Source organism: Balaenoptera musculus, chromosome 13 (genome assembly GCF_009873245.2).
Source record: "Balaenoptera musculus isolate JJ_BM4_2016_0621 chromosome 13, mBalMus1.pri.v3, whole genome shotgun sequence".
Taxonomy (NCBI): domain Eukaryota; kingdom Metazoa; phylum Chordata; class Mammalia; order Artiodactyla; family Balaenopteridae; genus Balaenoptera; species Balaenoptera musculus.
In genome coordinates, this window is record NC_045797.1 from 58,772,122 (window position 1) to 58,792,231 (window position 20,110).

Below are 20,110 nucleotides of genomic sequence, written 5' to 3' on the forward strand. Positions count from 1 at the left end.
TAGGCACCAGGAGGCCCAGGTTCAGCATTACTAGTTAGCTACAGGATTGTGGGTGTCTCCTTTTTATTATCTGCTAAATAGAGGGACTGAGTGAAATGACTTCTAAAGTCTCTTTTACTTATAAAATTATGTTGTTTTATAAATCTGTAGCTATATTTTATGTGATGCTGGAGCCTTGAATGGGAATGTAACCCCAATTATAGCTACATTTTCCGGGACTACATCTTAGTGAAACCAGGGGCTGTCTGTACTGTTTTTCATTTGTGAGATATAGTTTTTCTTGTTCAACATCTATAATAAGTTCCTCCCCGCTCCCCCCCGCCCACCCCATGTAATAGTTGAGATTTTAGTAGGATAGGTGGAGATATCTAGCAAGTAATTTGGTATATGGGTCTAAGAGCCAGGAGAAAAGTCAGGACTACAGATAGATTTGGAGTCATCCATGCAGGTGATAAAAATGTGGAAGTAAATGAGATTAGTTGGGAGAGAGAACAGAAGAAGGGAGCAGACAGACAAGGACGGACTCCACATTGAGGGGTGAAGGAAGATATGGAACTCTATAAGGAACAAATGGAAAAAGAAACAAAGAAATAAGAGAAGGAGAATAGGTTGTGTCACTGATAATAAGAAAAGAGAGTTTAAAAAAGTCGAGAGCCCCCCACCAAAAAAAAACAAAAACCCACCATGAGGTGTTAGGATTCACTTTTCAAGGAAGATAAGTCAACCATGAAGGTAAAGGGTATCTAAGAAAACAGTTTAAGCCAATGAAGGCATGCAATTCAATGTATAAAAATAAAACTATTGTCAAAAGTTCCGGGGGTTTTTTTGTTTCGCTTTTAAAAGGTTTTTTTAATCATGCTTAGTGTTGAATAGGAGTCTGTTTACAGGTTTCGTTACCTGCACACATTAGTCAGAACGCGACGGCCTGGTGAATAGAAAGCTGAGAAACGTGAATTCCGGGTTCTAGTCCCTACTCCATCCATTATTTTAACTACAACCATTCAGTCATCTAATAGGGTGAGAGATTTGTAAGCAGGTCAGTTACAATCAGGTTGGTAATAGCGATACCAAGAATGACAAAAAGTATTTGGGCAGGTGATTTAAGCCTTTTGGGGCTCAGTTTCTTCACCTGTAAAAGAATAGTAAATTGTTTTAAACCTCATAATTAATGTAGCACCCCTCACACAGTTCTGAATTGTCATAATGTTATTTGCCTCTAAAATACTTTTCTTTAAAAAGTATTATAAGTGCATATATACGTTTATATACATGTCTATGTACTTTTAATATATATTTTAAAATTCATTATATGGTATACTTTATAATAAAATTTCTCCATACACTGAGGCTGTCAAACCCTCAGCTAATGAGGTGTATGTAGTAGGACAGACCATACTAAATGCCCTTGGCTAGTGAGTACTGTGTACTTTCATCCAGTGAGAGCTCTCAGAGCTCTACCGTCCTTTAGAGAGTTGAGCATATTTTGAAACATGTATTGTTTGTCTCCTGAAACTGATTTTTCTGCCATTTTTTAAAGTAGGGAACAGTTTTGACCCATAGTGAGTGACAAAGGGATGCAAGTAAAGACTATCATGCTGGTTATTAAAATGTAAGTTTTACAAAAACCGGTGGCCTAAGATGCCTCCAAAGAAATGGTTGAGGAAAATGAAGGTAAAGATTATTGGGCATTTATGAATGAGTGACCATCAAGTTATCTTCCTGAAGCATAGACAGTCTCACATTGTCAAAAGTGCCCATTTTGTGTCCTTTGATATAGGGTGACTTTGTGTTCAACAGACATTTATCAAGCTTGTATTATGTGCCATGTACAGCGCTAGATGCTGGAGTTACTTTGGTGAATAAGATATATCCCTCTTGGATTTTATCATTGGGTAGGAAAGATAGAGTTAAACAAGGGACCCATAGGAGGTCAATTTTGCCCAAGCACTATGTTGAGTAAGTGTTCTAACTACCACTGGTTCTTGGCAAAAACCATATAAACTGCATCTTTTATCCCCAGTTCAGCCTCCCCCTCCCTCTCTATATTCCCACACTCCAGGATAACCATGGTTTAAGAAAAAAATTGGAAATTATGCAATTAAGTATCTGAATCTCTAGAAACATGTTAATAAGCATGTATGGTGCACGTGGCTGGGAAAAAGGTTAAGAATTCCAGACTTGGGTCATAACATTCAAATCTGTATTTGCAAGCCAGACCATGTTCTTGAATACAAACCCACACTTAAAAAAACAAAATTATTTGTTTCGTTTCTTTAATTAGATGAAACAAGCCTACGTTTTAATTACTTTGCTTTTTGTTTATAGGTTCAGGGCCAAGTTCATCCTACTCTTGAGTCTAGTGATGACGCTCTTCAGTATGTGGAAGAATTAATTCTGCAGTTATTAAATATGCTATGCCAGGCTCAGCCCCGAAGTGCTTCGGATGTAGAGGTATGATAAATTTTGCCTTGTGTCTAATATGTGTGTTTATTGTCATGTCAGTGAAGGGGGAAAGAGTTTGCTTTTCAGTTCCACAAAATATATATATGGTATTTTAAAAATAATGACTGGATTTATTTTAACTTTGTATTGAGTGTATGATAGCTTGTATATGTTTTTGCTGTCAAACTATTCCATTATTTGCTTTTAATCTAAAATGAACTTTTATTGTCCTCTAAACACTGCTTCTTGATGCTAGAATGACAAATATACCTTTAAGAGTGGAATATGTCAAGTGTTTTTATTTGTTTGTTTTTTAAAGCCAGCTATCATTTCAAAGACGTTTCAATTAATCCTTTGATCTTCAGTTGCTAGGTGTATTTTAGATAGAAGTGAACCACTTTCCACCTATTGGAAGGGAGGGAAACATCTAAAAATCTAGGAAGGAAGTTCTGTAATCTCCTACAAAGATGACATGGCTCCTGTCTTTTTAGGGCTTATAGATTAGTGGAGATACAGGTAGGTATATGGGCGGTAACATAATGTGATGTACTATGAGAAAAGGGTGTGTGGGAAACCAAAAAATGGTAAACTAATAACACAGGCTTTGGGGCTTAAGGTTAGCTTCTCAGAAGAAGAGCCATCTAAATGGAGTTCTTGAGGAGTCAAGATTGAGAGGAGAAGAAAGGAGGCTTGAGTACCAACTATAGAAAACGGAACATAGAGCTGGAAATACAAAAGGAGTTTTCTGGCAATGATGAAGGATCATTTGACTTTAAAGACCTTGAATGTATAGTATACAAATCTTTGCATTTCTGTGACATTTCTTTTGCAGTACTCGTGTGGGCACAAAAAAGATGGTTGAGTTGAATGGCATTTCACCATGGATATATAATGGCAGAACAGTAGGGCAAGAGAATTGTGGAAATTGGTAGTAGCAGTGCTTTACAACCCTTTTCAGGACACAACACACTAGAATGTAATAATGATTTTGCAGTACACAGTGACTGGGGAGGAGGTGTATCTCTGTCTACCCCAGGCCCTGCTCTGTTCCCCTGAGGGGTGAGGGATTGATATATAGTTATATTCAATAGGAAGCTCAGCTGAAAAGAGCATCAGAGAATCAAATTGGATAAGGAAAAAAGTGAAATTTAAAAACAGCTGATATTTGAGTGCTTGCTATAGTATCATACACTGGTTTAAACACTTCTATGTTTATGTTTCATTTAAAGTTTTTAATAACCCCATGAAGATGTTACTGTCTTTTCCTTTAATAAGATATAAGGTCCAGAATATAAGGTCTTGTTCACTACCAAATCCCCAGCACCTAGAACATTGTCTGGCACTGAGAAGGCACTCAGAAAGTATATGTTGAATGAATTAATGTGGAAACTGAAGCACAGAGAGGTTAAGTAAGTTGCCCATGGTTACAGCTAGTAAGTAGTGAAGCCAAGACTCTAACCCAGAAAGCCTAAGCTTTCTGGGCCTAAATTCTACTAAACTATTCTGCCAGGTAGGCGAGGGGAAGGTAGATTGGCAAAACATGGAGGGAACAGTATTTCCCAATAAGGATTTCCCAATAAGATCAGAGAGCTGATAACACTAGAATACCTGAGTGATAGAAATAGAAGAATAGAATTGGGATCAGAGACAGAGTTGTTAGAATTTAGGATTTCTAAAGTAACATAGTTACCAAAGCAGGATGTGGCCATGTGGTGGTAGCTGGACTAGACATGAAGGTCCCTATAATGAAGTGTTCAAGGAATTAAGAGGTCACAGTATTTTATGTGTCCTTAATTTAAACAATAAAGTCACACAGGATGATGGCAGGACTTTACATGAGAGTGGAAGAGTGATATTCCAGAAGCAGCCTGGGGAGTGGAAAAGATGCTAAATCCACCTTCATGTGGGTTTTGGGACAAGGGCAGTTCCTGCTCTAGAAGTCTTTAGGGGAGATCCAGATTTCAATTGAGGCAAAGAAATGTTAAGCAACACTAAGTTACAGAGGTTGTGGATGTAGAAAAGATTGTGTACTATGGAATAGTAATTCACTTTGATTTTTTAAGTAATTCAAAGTAGGTTTATACATTTTTATCCCATTTTTCCATTGAATTATAAGTAAAATACCTTTTATTCATAATTTCCTTTAGGCACTTACTAACATTGGGCTTTCAGAGTAGATCTTGAATAGAAATGGTTGCCTGACTCTCCTTGTTAACAACTCCGTTTGATCTTTTGGACCCTGATTAGGTTCTCCCACAGTGTTCATAAAATGTAGCATCCAATCCTATGCCTAGTGTATTAGAATGGGGTTACAGATCGCATCATCATTCTGATGTTGGTATATTCCAGGTATTTGCTAGTTTGAAAACACTACAATCTCAAATTCAGCTCTTTCCGAATAATGTTGTACTATACCTGTGTTTATCTAATTTTCTCCTTTTCATTAATATAAAAACTAACATAATTTTCCAGTATTGAAGGAGATCTCCATGAATTCTCAAAAATTACTAATGAGTCTCTCAGTCTTCCACTTGCACAGATTTAATCATTATGTAGGTACTCACGATTCTAGATAATAAGGGATATTTCATGGCTTTTTAATACTCAGAAAATTTCTGAGATATTGAAGATATTTACCCTCTGCCCTGTTGTGTTATTTTTAAGCAAGTAACTTGGACATTTAAAATAGATGTAGCCATGGGATATTCCAGTGAACTGATGTTGTGGTTGGAAATGGACTTTTTGAAAGAGAATATATGACAGTAATAGAAATAGCAATCAGTTGTGTAATAGGCTTTGTAATTTCAAAGTACTGTTATAGACATTTCTATGCCCTTCCGACAACCCTGTGGAGTAGTTATTGTTCTCCTTGTTTTATATATTGGACAGTTAACCCTCAGAATGGTAAAACGGATTTTTTAAAAAGATGGAAATCTAGTTCTTTTCCAATCAATAGTCAAATACCCTTCTTTCTGTACCATTCCTGGAAGGGTATTTATTTAAGAATATGGAGATTGGAGATATTTAGATGAATATAATAGTGTCTTTAGATTCTTTTATCAGGAAATAATTTTCTTTAATTTCTTTAATGCATTTATGGAGCTTTCTTTTAAAATAATAAGGGCCATGACTTTAGCAAGCCCTTCAAATAAATTTTGAGGTAAGGGATAATTCATGAAAAAAATTAATTTGAAGGCCGTATAAAAAATGTGCTTTAAGAAATAGAGCAATCTGATTTAGTGGAATATGTGAATTTTACTTCTAAAGAATACATTTTGATTACTTTAAAGTATAAGCATAATTCAAAGTAAGGTGGCAATTCTTGCTTAATATTCGGCCCCTAGGGGATTTGTTTCAATGAAAAACTAAAAGTGATTTTTAGTTGCCCTATAGTTTTAGGAAAATAGATACTTCAGAAGTGCTTGAAAACTAATGGGTTACATACATATCTATAATCTTGCTTATGCTAATTTAAAAGTTTTGATGAATTGTACTACAGGTTATCACAGACTATGAACTATCATAGTTCAAATGAATGGGATTTTGTTGTGTTGATGTAGCTAATGTTCACTAATCCATGGCACCAATATTTGAGTATCCACTATTTGTCAGGCAGTGTTCCAGATGAATAAGGTAGTATATATAAACTCCCTGGGAATGCAGAGAAGGGTTATATATTATTTGGTCCTGTCTTTTTAAATTAATGTTTTAAAAGATAGTGTATAAAAATTCCTCCAATCTGATTTGCTCTCCCTCTCCTCATTTTGTATATTTAGTCGTTTTAAAAGCAGAAGTAAAACCAGTCGTATTTTTTCTGATATATCCCTGATAAAGTATATTTTTATTTATTTATTTAAAAATTTTTATTTTATTGAAGTATAATTGAGTTACAATATTGTGTTAATTTCTGCTGTACAGCAGTGATTCAATCATACATATATTGTTTTTCATATTCTTTTCCATTATGGTTTATTATGGGATATTGAATATAATAGTTCCCTGTGCTATACAGTAGGACCTTGTTGTTTATCCATAAGTATATTCTTTTTTTTTTTGGCTGCGTTGGGTCTTCAGTGCTGCAGGTGGGCTTTCTCTAGTTGCAGCAAGCGGGGGGCTACTCTTCATTGCAGTGCACGGGCTTCTCATTGCGGTGGCTTCCCTTGTTGCAGAGCGCAGGCTCAGTAGTTGTGGCTCGCGGGCTTTAGAGCACAGGCTCAGTAGTTGTGGCGCACAGGCTTAGTTGCTCTGTGGCATGTGGGATCTTCCCGGACCAGGGCTCGAACCCATGTCCCCTGTACTGGCAGGCAGATCCCTAACCACTGTGCCTCCAGGGAAGTCCCCCATAAGTATATTCTTTTAAATTTCTTAAGTCTTGTTCTTTCATAATTGTACTTGTTCTTTATTTCTCTCTGGTTGACTAGACTGATTTCCGTTTGTAATATCTTTTTTTCCTGTTTCCCTTTCTCGCCTGTGTGTCCTGTATTTAACCAACTTTAATTTCTTAGGACACTGATACGTTTTTCCTCTCATTTAACTCAGGCTTTCTTGGACTCTATTTTTTTTTCATATATATATATATACACACATATATATATATTCTCTTTCAGATTCTTTTCCCTTATAGGTTATTGCATAATACTGAGTATAGTTCCCTGTGCTATACAGTAGATCCTTGTTGGTTATCTTTTTTTTTTTTAAACATCTTTATTAGAGTATAATTGCTTTACAATGGTGTGTTAGTTTCTGCTTTATAACAAAGTGAATCAGCTATATGTATACATATATCCCCATATCTCTTCCCTCTTGCGTCTTGGTTATCTATTTTATACACAGTAGTGTGTATGTTAATCCCGGCCTATTAATTTATCCCCACTCCCACCCCCTTTCCCCTTTGGTAACCATAAATTTGTTTTCTGTGTCTGTGAGTCTCTTTCTGTTTTGGAAATAAGTTCATTTATGTCTTCTTTTTTTTCTTTCTTTTAGATCCCACATATAAGCGATATCATATAATTGTCTTTCTCACTTAGTAGGATAATCTCTAGGTCCATCCATGTTGCTGCAAATGGAATCATTTCATTCTTTTTTATGGCTGAGTAATATTCCATTGTATATATATATCACATCCTCTTTATCCATTCATTTGTTGATGGACAATTAGGTTGAATAGTGCTGCAGTGAACATTGGGGTGCATGTATCTTTTTGAATTAAGGTTTTCTCTGGATATATGCCCAGGAGAGAGATTGCAGGATCATATGGTAGCTCTATTTTTAGTTTTTTGAGGAACTTCCATACTGTTCTCCATAGTGGCTGCACCAATTTACATTCCCACCAACAGTGTAGGAGGGTTCCTTTTTTCTACACCTTCTTCAGCATTTATTATTTGTAGACTTTTTGATGATGGCCATTCTAACCGGTGTGAGGTGGTACCTCATTGTAGTTTTGCTTTGCATTTCTCTAATAATTAGCGATGTTGAGCATCTTTTCATGTGCCTTTTGCCCATCTGTATGTCTTCTTTGGAATAATGTCTATTTAGGTCTTCTGCCCATTTTTTGATTGGGTTGTTTGTTTTTTTGATATTGAGCTGTATGAGCTGTTTGTATATTTTGTAAATTAATCCCTTGTCGGTCTCATCATTTGCAAATGTTTTCTCTCCCATTCTGTACGTTGTCTTTTCATTTTGTTCATGGTTTCCTTTGCTGTACGAAAGCTTTTTAAGTTTTATTAGGTCCCATTTGTTTATTTTTGTTTTTATTTCCATTACTGTAGGAGGGGGATCCAAAGAGATATTGCTGCGATTTATGTCAGAGAGTGTCTTGTCTATGTTTTCCTCTAGGAGTTTTATAGTATCCGGTCTTACATTTAGGTTTTTAATCCATTTTGAGTTTATTTTTGTGTATGGTGTTAGAAAACGTTCTAGTTTTATTCTTTTACATGTAGCTGTCCAGTTTTCCCAGCGCCACTTATTGAAGAGACTGTCGTTTCTCCATTGTATATTTCTGCCTCATTTGTCATAGATTAATTGACTATAGGTGAGTGGGTTTATTTCTGGGCTGTCTTGTTCCATTGATCTATATTTCTGTTTTTGTGCCTGTACCGTACTGTTGTGATGACTGTAGCTTTGTAGTATAGTCTGAAGTCGGGGAGCCCGATTCCTCCAGATTTGTTTTTCTTAAGATTTCTTTGGCTATTCATGGTCTTTTGTGTTTCCATACAAATTAAAAAAAATTTTGTTATAGTGCTTTGAAAAATGCCATTGGTAATTTGATAGGGATTGCATTGAATCCTGTAGATTGCCTTGGGTAGTATGGTCATTTTGACAGTATTGATTCATCCAATCCAAGAACACAGTATGTCTTTCCATCTGTTTGTGTCTTCTTTGATTTCTTTCATCAGTGTCTTATAATTTTTGAAGTACAGGTCTTTTGCCTCCTTAGGTAGGTTTATTCCTAGGTATTTTATTCTTTTTGATGTGATGGTAAATGGAATTGTTTCCTTAATTTCTCTTTCTGATCTTTCATTGTTAGAAATGTATATAAATGCAACAGATTTCTGCATATTAATTTTGCATCCTGCAACTTTACTGAACTCATTGGTGAGCTCTAGTTGTTTTCTGTTAGTGTCTTTAGGATTTTCTATGTAGAGTGTGATGTCATCTGCAAACAGTGACAGTTTTAGTTCTTTTATTCCAATTTGGATCCCATTTATTTCTCTTTCCTTTATCTTAGACTTCTTTCCCCCTGTGAGCTGAATCCTTAAATTTTAAAAGTTTGCTTTTCCTTTCCCATTCATTTTTTCTTTAACTTTCTTTCTTTTCCTTCACATCCTAAAGAATCTTTGTAATTTCTAATAAGTTTGCCATTCACATTTCGATTTCCCAAGTGATTTCACAATATTTTCTACCTTTCTAGACAGAAAAAAAAAAATTCTCCTACACATTCTAAGCCTTTATTACTATTAATAGCACTTCAAAAGTACCTCCAGGTCTGAATATTTACACTGAAGTGCATGTGAAGGAATTTTTATAGATCCTAGAATGTTTCTTTTGGAATTGATCATCAAGATTATCTATTTAGACACCTTTATTATGTAAAGGAAAAGACAAGGTTCTGCTAATAAGAGACAGAGCTGAATTGCAAACCTAGCTCTCTATCTTTTATTTTTCCCAAAGCCACTAAATATCAATCAAGGTGGAGTTTCTCAATTTAAAACAAAACTATTAATCTTGAAAGTGGCATCTTGAAAGAGTATCTTGAAAGAGTAATAGACTTTATTTAATTCATGAATCTTTCATTGATTATTTCTCCTTGGGCTTCTTTACCTTAAATTATATAAGATAATTGTAAAAATAAATTTTATTTTGCTCTAAAATTGTAATTAAATTTGCCACTACAAGAGACAAAGTATTTCTTTCAGTCTGGCCTTTTCACATTCAAGGCATCTTTTTTGACCCTACTAATCTTTCCCATGACCTTTGGTATTACCTCATAAATATACAGTCCAGTAATACACTAATAAGTAAGTTTAAAATGTTTTCTTCATCATTATTATTTTCCCTTTCTTGCCTTCTCTTTTAGCATTCCTGACTTTCCTTCCCCTTCTTTCTCAAAACAATAGATAAACTTGGAGTTAGGTTGATAAAATTGAGATGGGCAAGGATTGCTGTTCTGTTTTCTTTCTCTTCTACCTCAACCCCTGCCTACAGTTTGCCTTGTAATTCTACTGATGATTTTTTTTCAAAGATGTATGTTAAATGTATTTAGAATTATTAGATTGAGTTCAGCTTCTGTTCTCTTCTGCTGCTTTCTGTCACCACTATACACCAGTGCTTTTTAGATTCTAGGTCATCACCCCTTATGCCCAACTAACATTTTTATAAATGAATAGGAAAAATCAGTGCATTGCCTATAGTAATAGGTTTTGTTTTATGAAACTTTGTTCCAGTGTACTATGTATGTGATGTATAAGGATGTAATGTAAAATGTATTAAGAACTTACTATTTCTTACTATGCATTGAGGTCCCCCCACCAAAAAAATGTTAGTCAGCCATAGGGCTATACTATTATAAGGTTTATAATCATGGTTATACCTATTTATTCAGTTAACCATGGGTTAAACCCATCAGTATGAAATTTTTCATTGGGAATCATGATAAAGTTAGTCCTAAATCTCTTGTCATTTTTGTATTATCAAGTCTATAGTATTGACTTGGAAAAAAGGAAGAGAATTCTTGTTTTGGACATTCTTTTCCACCCTTTCCTCCTTCCTTTATTAGTCCTTTTTCACCTGCCGAACTCCCCCAGTATTTTGGACCTTTGTATTGCCTTTATTATATGAGGGTATAGCATCCTAGCAAATAGCTTTTCAACTAGACATTTGAAAATGTTTGTGAACTCCATTTTTAACTACAATAATTTCTGTCATTAGATTTAAAATGATCACTTCTTATATTTAGAAGCTGACTTATTCTTGAACATAGATGAAGAGAAACTTTCTTAAATTTGAATGGGTTAAATTATTTTGAATTTATAAATTTGTTATTAACATGTCCTGGAATCAATGTTTCCTTTCCCTCCACAGAATATCACATAGCAATCTCTTTTTCATTTTCCATCTTAATAGCAATTGACAAAACTTAATTTACACTTATAATCAGGAGTGATGTTAAACAGTTTTTATATATTACTAACTAAATACGGAACAATTTAAAATACATGTTTAAATTGTGTAATAGCGACCTCTACTGGTTTTAATTATGGTATCCTGAAAGTGAATTTTAAAAACTTCAGAGCATGAAAGTACCTTTTGTTTGAAGTGAATTATATTAGTTTATTAAAGTCGGGAAGTTCAGCTTTTACATTAACATGAGTTCTTTCACTTTCAATGGAAATTCTAACTGGATAACTGCTGGATTAAAATGAAATATCTTGATAAAAATTAATAACCTGTGGAAGATTCAAACTCTAATGATAAGCTATAGTGTATTAAAGTTGCAGTTACTAATGTAAACCCTTGATTTCCATGATTTATAAATAGTTTTGAAGTCAAGTACCTTTGCATGATGGATAAAGGAAAAAATTCTTAGAAGTTTCAAGTAGAAAATGCTATTTTAGCTTGTAATTGGTGTTGAAAAAAAGGACAAATGAGAACTGGATTTAGATATTTGCTTTTTGAGCTTAGGTCTTGTTCCTTGAAATTTTATATAAGTAATGTTTTAAATAGCGTCTACTCATTCTTGTCATTAGCTTTATCGCAGTGAAGTTGAAATTCAGAATGTGATTTTTCCCCTAGTTAATAGAAGGAACATTTAGTCTCTTAATTGCCTAATTAAGAAACTAGTACATTGGCAGTTATGGTTTTCTCTTAGCTTAGGTATGTTTGTAGTATAAATTATACTACATGTGAAAAGCCTGCTTTTGGTATTCTTTGATTTTAAAAGTAAATTGTAAGTGAAGAGCACTATTTAATATATTTGTTGCTTAGTTGTTATTTTCCTATTTTCCAAGGAACGTGTTCAAAAAAGTTTCCCTCATCCAATTGATAAGTGGGCAATAGCTGATGCCCAGTCGGCTATTGAAAAGAGGAAGCGAAGAAACCCTTTATCTCTCCCAGTAGAAAAAATTCATCCTTTGTTAAAGGTAAAGCTGAAATACTGCCTTCTTGCCTTTTAAAAGCAAAATAAAACCCATGATTTTCAAACACAAAGAATATGTTTTATGGATAATAGAGTCAACTGAAGAGTGACATTCTCTCGTTTTAATTTTTCCAGGAATTTATGTCATGGGGAGGGATGATATAATAGGAAACTATAAGTTGGACAACATGACTTAAAATTATTTCATACCAACAGTAATAATCAAGCAAATTGAAAGCACTAAGAAAAGTTATAATTGTGGATTTTGTTCATCTCAGATGTTACTAGAACCTCAAAGAGAACTTGTAAAACTCCTTTTTTTGTTGGCTAGACCTAAGTGTCCCTATAAATCCTTCACATAGTTAGATGTGTAGGGACCTCTGTGAGACTGCCATAGGGCTATGTGTAATCTCTGAACAAAAATTCCATAAAGATCACCTATACTATTTAGTCCTACTTGTCATTTATATTAGTCAGTCAGTCAGTTGAGTCTCTCCAGAACTAATAGAAAAAATAACTGCTAGAAACTCTGATAATGTGATTTCTTTTTTATTTAATACAATGAACAAACTATTGATTAACTCTCACATCAAAAATATAGGTATGATAATTAAAACCTTAATAATACTTCTGATATCAGTAATTTTGTGTGTACTATAATACAAGTAAAATGCTAATGCTTGCATACATTATCTCTAAGTTTTATTATTCAACAGTTAATTATTATCATCCCCACTTTGTAGATAACTGAGGCAGAAAGTGATTAAGCAACTTTTATTCCAAGTTCACAGAACTCTAAGTGATAGCATTAGGAAATCCAAGTCTGTTTGATCTTGTACAAGATTTAAGGCTGAACACTTGGGTGATTAAGAGTATCAAAAGGTTACGTTTTGTCCTTTGTTGTTTGAATAGAAATATCTACGTATATCTTACTAACTGGTCTGAGGAAGTAAGTTCAAGTTATAGAAAATTACTAAGCTGTTAGTCATTGCACTTCTTTATAATTCTCTTTTCATGATTTTTATAGCCATACATTGAATTATATTCTAAGAGAATTAACAAATTGAGGTATGTGCATGCTGTATTAATGATTCTAAATGTTGCATTTTAGGGTCTAATTGTGGGTATCATTTCAATTTATTAATATATCCATATCACTATAAACAATTAATAGTTTTTACATATTCTTAAAGGTAAATGCAACCTGTTCCCAACTTATAAGTAAACTTTTTTTTTTTTTAAGTATAGTTGATCTACAATGTTATGTTAGTTTTAGGTGAACAACGTAGTGATTCAATATTTTTATAGATTATACTCCATTTAAAGTTGTTATAAAATATATAAGTAAACTTATTATTTTGAAGTTTTTTTTCTTAATTGGATTGTTTAGAAAATAGAATTTATTTTCCTATAGGAATTGGTCAGCACCACAAAAGCCCATACTCTCTTTGAAGTCTAATAATAGGACTATTTAATGTGCCCTTAATAACCACTGTTGTTCAGCAAGACATAGCATGAATTTTTTTCCATAGAAACAGCCCAGATATCAGGAGTGAATGTACCACTAGGGTTTTTAGGAAGCCCAGGTTCCTTTGGAAAGAAGGATAGAGATATAAGGATAGTGGATATTCCCAGATACCAATAATATATTAACTCTTGTTCTGCATAAAGAAAAAAACCCTCATTTGTCATTGTTAATTCCAGGTATTCTTAATTAGGTAACAATGAGCATTTTTCCCCTCCCCCAAACTTGGGCGTCCCTTCCTAGTTTAGGGATTACCTATTTACTTATCTGTACTTCTTAAGTATTTTACATGAGCATAGGTAATTTTGCCTTACCTTTTCTTGGTTTACATTTTCAAATAGCAATATGTATATTATTCATAGATGAACTACTTAAAATTAAATACTGTTGACAATCACAGGCCTCAGTAAAAGTTAAGCTAAACTGTATACACTTTTTAAAAAATCAGTGTGTCAAATTTATAGTAAATAATTTTAAACATGCTTTTCTTTTAATTTTTTCAGGAGGTCCTAGGTTATAAAATTGACCACCAGGTTTCTGTTTACATAGTAGCAGTATTAGAATACATTTCTGCAGACATTTTAAAGCTGGTGGGGAATTATGTGCGAAATATACGGCATTATGAAATTACAAAGCAAGATATTAAAGTGGCAATGTGTGCTGATAAGGTAGGATACTGATCTATATGTTTTGTTCTTAAATTTTTATTCATGACTTACTGGGTGCTAACATACTACTCAGAATAAAATTGTATATTGTTTGTTAGGGCATACTTTTAGTAATCTAATGGCAAGAACTCCAGATATCACTTTATGTAAATAAAGTATTATATATATAGTATTAAAATGTGTTTAAGTATGTCATGTAGCTTTTCTTTTATGTGTTGCTGCATGTAGGGTTAATAACAGTAATAATCTCTTATTAGTGAATTTCTTAAATTTTTATTTGGATTGGAAGACTTAGAAGATTATGGATTTACTTGAAAAGAATATTTGAAAATATAAAAATACTGGGTTGGCCAAAAGGTTCATTCATAAGATGGCTCTAGTAGTGCTTAGTTGTCTTTAACTTCATTCGAAACAGTTTTGTTAGATTGTATTGTGACAGCTGTCATTTCAGTGTGCATTTTTAAAAAACTTATCAAAATCGGTGAATTTTTGTGTAGCCATTTTAATATTGAAGATGTAAGAAAAAAAGCAACATTTTCGGCATATTATGCTGTATTATTTCAAGGAAGGTAAAAATGCAACTGAAACACAAAAAAAGATTTGTGCAGTGTATGGAGAAGGTTCTGTGACTGGTTGAACATGTCAAAAGTGGTTTGGGAAATTTCGTGCTAGAGATTTCTCTCTGGATGATGCTCCGCGGTCGGGTAGACCATTTGAAGCTGATAGCGATCATATGGAGACATTAAATGAGAACAATCAATGTTATACCACGCGGGAGATAGCCGACATACTCAAAATATCCAAATCAAGCATTGAAAATCATTTGCACCAGCTTGGTTATGTTAATCACTTTGATGTTTGGGTTCCACATAAGTTAAGTGAAAAAAATCCTTCTTGACCATATTTCCGCATGCAATTCTCTGCTGAAACGTAATTAAAACATTCCATTTTTAAAACAAATTGTGATGGGTGATGAACAATGGATACTGTACAATAATGTGGAACAGAAGAGATCGTGGGGCAAGTGAAATGAACCACCACCAACCACACCAAAGGCCGGTCTTCATCCAAAGAAGGTGATGTTGTGTATATGGTGGGATTGGAAGGGAGTCCTCTATTATGAGCTCCTTCTGGAATACCAAACGATTAATTCCAGTAAGTACTGCTCCCAACTAGACCAACTGAAAGCAGCACTCGACAAAAAGCGTCCAGAATTAGTCAACAGAAAATGCATAATCTTCCATCAGAATACCGCAAGACTGCATGTTTCTTTGAAGACCAGGCAAAAACTGTTACAGCTTGGCTGGGAAGTTCTGATTCATCCGCCGTATTCACCAGACATTGCACGTTCGGATTTCCATTTATTTCGGTCTTTACGAAATTCTCTTAATGGAAAAAATTTCAATTCCCTGGATGACTGTAAAAAAGGCACCTGGAACAGTTCTCTGCTCAAAAAGCTAAAAAGTTTTGGGAAGGTGGAATTATGAAGTTGCCTGAAAAATGGCAGAAAGTAGTGGAACAAAATGGGTGAATACATTGTTCAATAAATTTCTCGGTGAAAATGAAAAACGTATCTTTTATTTTTACTTAAAAACGAAGGAACTTTTTGGCCAACCCAATACTAAACTCTTGAGAGTTTAATTTCATTGCCTAACTTTCTTTAGATACTACTTGTATGGTTTTACTATGATTATGTTAAGAGCAAACATTTATTGAAAGTTAAAGCATATATGCGACTTATCTCATTTGGTCCTTATGATATCCCTCTAAGGTAGATGCTCTTATCTACATTTTATAAAAGGGAAACTGAAGTTCAGAGAGATAAAGAAATTGGTCTAGAATTTTCTGAGAAGTTTCAAAGCCTAGACGTGAACTCCAGATCTGAGTCTAAGTCATTGCACTGTACTGCCTCAGTAATTTTATTTTATAAAAATGACTTTTCAGAAAAGAAAATATTTTCTGATGAAGCGTCTCACTCCCTTTTTTCCAAGTATTATTGATTCGGAATATTCTTTCTGATTGCTGAATCCACTTAAATATATTTTAGTATATTTATTCTTTCAGAATGTGAAAATCACCTCATCTGAAGGATTTCAAATGTTTTTATTTTTTAATGAATGAGTATTTGATTTTAAAAGTTATTTTTCAATGAATATAAAATATTTGATACTTTTAAATGAATTGATAAAATGTTTCTGAGTATGTAGTACGTGCTCACACAGAGAAGAGATGCAAGAGAAATATAGAACGAGACTGTAGATTTGATGAAAGGGTACTTATATTTGTGAAACAAGCAGAAAGTAATACAAGATAAAATATTTCATTGTGTTATAGGGATAATGACGTCGAAGTTCACAGGAGGGAAAAGAAGGTTTAGCAGGAGTAGTAATAGTAGACTTCTTGGAAAAAAACAGGACTTATTTTGATCAATCACCAACAAACGTAGGAATTATTCAACTATGAATTATGTGAGGCCCTGGAATGAAGTGGTGATGCCAAGGTTATGAAACAGAGGAAACTGAGAGAAATCCAAGACAAGATTTGGAAACAAATTAGAAGTAATATACGGTTAACAAGAGAGACAGACAGACAGACAGACAGATACTTGTATTGTCAGAGAACTTGGAAGAGGCAGTTTGTGATACCTGATGTAGAATTTTGTCTTAGAGAAGCTGTGGAGGGGGAAATGGCATTATATCCAAGAAGAGGTAATTGTGTGTCTGCTTATTATCATTTAAGAACTGTATTCAAATAATAGCTTAGGGTGCTTAACTTCAAGTTGGACTATAGATTCATATTTTATTATACTTTCTTATATCTCTGATTGTAGGTATTGATGGATATGTTTCATCAAGATGTAGAAGATATAAATATATTATCTTTAACTGATGAAGAGCCTTCCACCTCAGGAGAGCAAACTTATTATGATTTGGTAAAAGCATTTATGGCAGAAATTCGACAATACATAAGGGAACTTAATTTAATTATAAAAGTTTTTAGAGAGCCCTTTGTCTCCAATTCAAAATTGTTTTCAGCTAATGTAAGTATCATTGAATAAATGTATATCATTGCATGTGTTGTTAATTTTACATGACCACTCAAATTTGAATTTGTATAGTTCATGATTGCTAATTGGTCCATTTTTTAAAAGTAGTGGGATTTAATTCATCATGACTGTGATCAAAAATAAAGTTGCTACAACAGTTGTGATAAATTACACATCAGAAATTAAAAGACAAAATCTAAACTAGACTGATTGTGTAAGTACAAATGAATTCACAGACTCTTCCATGTACTCCAAAGAATAAAGCCTCTTGTTTAGGTGGAAGATTTCTGTGTTTAATTTGACTCATTTGCATCATTGCACCAACACTTCATCAGGGCTGCCTATATTTTTGATGCCATACTTGGCAATGGGGATTCAAAGATGAATAAAAAACCGTTTCTTCTGTCAAGTTTAGTCCAGTCAAGACAGAAATGTAAACTTTAAATTAAATTGCAATACATTGTGGTAATTACCATAAACAGAAGTATGACAGCAGTATTCTGGGGAGCACAAAGGAAGGTGCCAATAACTGAAAATTAGAGAAGGGACTACTGATCTTACAGTAGTAATTAAACCAACCTGATTGGGTCCTGGAGAAATGCTAAATGAGAACAGTTGAGATTGTCTAAGGGAGTTGCATTCTAGTAATTTCTAGAACTGTAGCTACATAGTCACAGGTGACTGATGGAGAAGTGGTGCTCACAACAGAGGCTGAGACTGGTATTCACTCAATGTTATGGCAATGAGCAGACGTTAAAAAATAAAGGAGTAGATTTTGAGTTGCACAAATCTGTAAATATAGTAAAAAACCATTGAATTGTTCACTTTAGGATGAATTGCATGGTATGTAAATTATATTTTAATAAAGTTGTTTAAAAACAGAAAGTGGTAAAGAATAGGCAAAGATTTCTTAGGACACAAAAATCAAGAACCATAAAATTAAAAATTAATGAATTAGACTTCATTAAAATGAAAATAACTTCTGCTCTTTGAAAAGCATTGTCAGAAAAATAAAAATGTAAGCCACAGATTGTAGGAACCTGTTTGAATTACATATATCTAACAAAGGGTTTGTATTCAGAATATATAAAGAACTTTTGCACTTCTCAGTAATAAGAAAAACAGCCTGATATTTTAGGTTGCCAAAAAATTTAAACACTTTATAAAAGAAGGTATACCAATGACCAAAAAGCACATCAAAAGATGCTCAACATTAATAGTCATAAGGAAAATGCAAATTAAGACCATAATGAGACACTACTACACACTCATTAGAAAAGCTAAAATTAAAAAGACTGACAATACTGGATGTTGAAAAGAATGTAGAGCAACTGCTTTTGGGGATGTAAAATTCCCACATTGCTTGTGAGAATGTAATCTGGTATAAATATTTAGGAAAAGAATTTGATAATTTCATATAATATTAACCATAAGCTAGCCATACAACCTAGCAATTCCACTACAAAATCACACCTGGGTAAAACATCCATTCAAAGTTCAAAATAGACCAGTGGATTTTAATGTACAAAATTTGTATAGTTTCAGATTCTACGTTGCAACTAACCTTTAAGAAGCTACCATTTATTGACTTGTATAATACCATAAAAAGATATTCACTCCATATATATGAAATTTCCAGACTAGGCAAATCCATAGAGATAGAAAGTGGATTAGTAGTTGCCAGAGACTGGGGATGGGTGTGTAGGGGAAGAATGGAGAGGGCTACTACTGGATACAGCCTTTCTTTTTGAGGTGATGAAGATGTTCTAGAATTTGATGGTAGTGACGATTGAACAGGCTGTGAATATGTGAAAGTACACTTTAAAAGGGTGGATTTTATGGTACGTGACCTATCTCAGTAAAGAAACTATGCAGAAAAAGAAAAGGGTATCCACAGTTATTTGAATAGACTCCTGCCTTTTCCAACTACATGTCTTTGTAAAGCTAGATTTTCTTCATGTGCTTTAACCAAAGCAACGTATCACAACAGATTGAATGCAGAAATATACATGAAAAGCCAGCTATCTTCTATTAAACTAGGTGTTAGAGATTTGCAAAAATGTAAAACAGTGCCATTCTCCTCACCAAGATTTTTGGTTGTTCTGGAAAAATATAGTTACTTTTCATAAACGAACTCTTTATTGTTATTTTTAAATGAATTAAATGTTTTATGATTTTCTTGGTTTTAATTTCTAATATAGTAAATGTTGATAGTAAATAATTTCTAATACAGTAAGCAAAAGCCCTTTGGAGTTTTCAATAATTTTTAAGAGTGTGAAGGAGTCCTGAGAACAAAAAGTTTGAGAACCTGTGACCTAGAGAAATGTATTTTGCAAACTATACTTCATTGCCAAAGGAATTCTTTGTCTCTTACTTATATTTGTAAGTTGTTAAAATTTCTCACTGTATCTGCCATGTTAAATTTCATGATTATAAAATGACTTATTGGCTCAAAATTTGTTTTATTATACAATCTAACTGAATTAATGTGTTTTTCATCCCAACAGGATGTAGAAAATATATTTAGTCGTATAGTGGATATACATGAACTTAGTGTAAAGTTACTGGGCCATATAGAAGATACTGTAGAAATGACAGATGAAGGCAGTCCCCATCCATTAGTAGGAAGTTGCTTTGAAGACTTAGCAGAGGTGAGTAATTATACACCAAAAAAGTCTGCATCTAGAAGGCCCGACATTTGAATTAAAATTGGAATCTGAATTCTTGTTTCCAGCGAACATAGACATTAACTGCTGACTACTCAACTGTATTGCCTCTTCCTCAAAGGGTCATCG

The 20,110-nt window shown here is 33.7% G+C and overlaps 1 protein-coding gene across 2 annotated transcripts in view; it reads left to right on the forward strand.

Annotated features, from left to right (window-relative positions):
- The window catches only part of SOS1 (SOS Ras/Rac guanine nucleotide exchange factor 1), a 152,499-nt gene that overhangs the window by 64,871 nt on the left and 67,518 nt on the right, over window positions 1–20,110 (forward strand). For both annotated transcript variants that reach the window (XM_036873665.1, XM_036873666.1), the window contains exons 2-6: window positions 2,326–2,451; window positions 11,949–12,080; window positions 14,105–14,269; window positions 17,100–17,309; window positions 19,823–19,966. In XM_036873665.1, coding sequence (XP_036729560.1) covers window positions 2,326–2,451; window positions 11,949–12,080; window positions 14,105–14,269; window positions 17,100–17,309; window positions 19,823–19,966 — 777 coding nt within the window. The remainder of the gene's footprint in view (window positions 1–2,325; window positions 2,452–11,948; window positions 12,081–14,104; window positions 14,270–17,099; window positions 17,310–19,822; window positions 19,967–20,110) is intronic.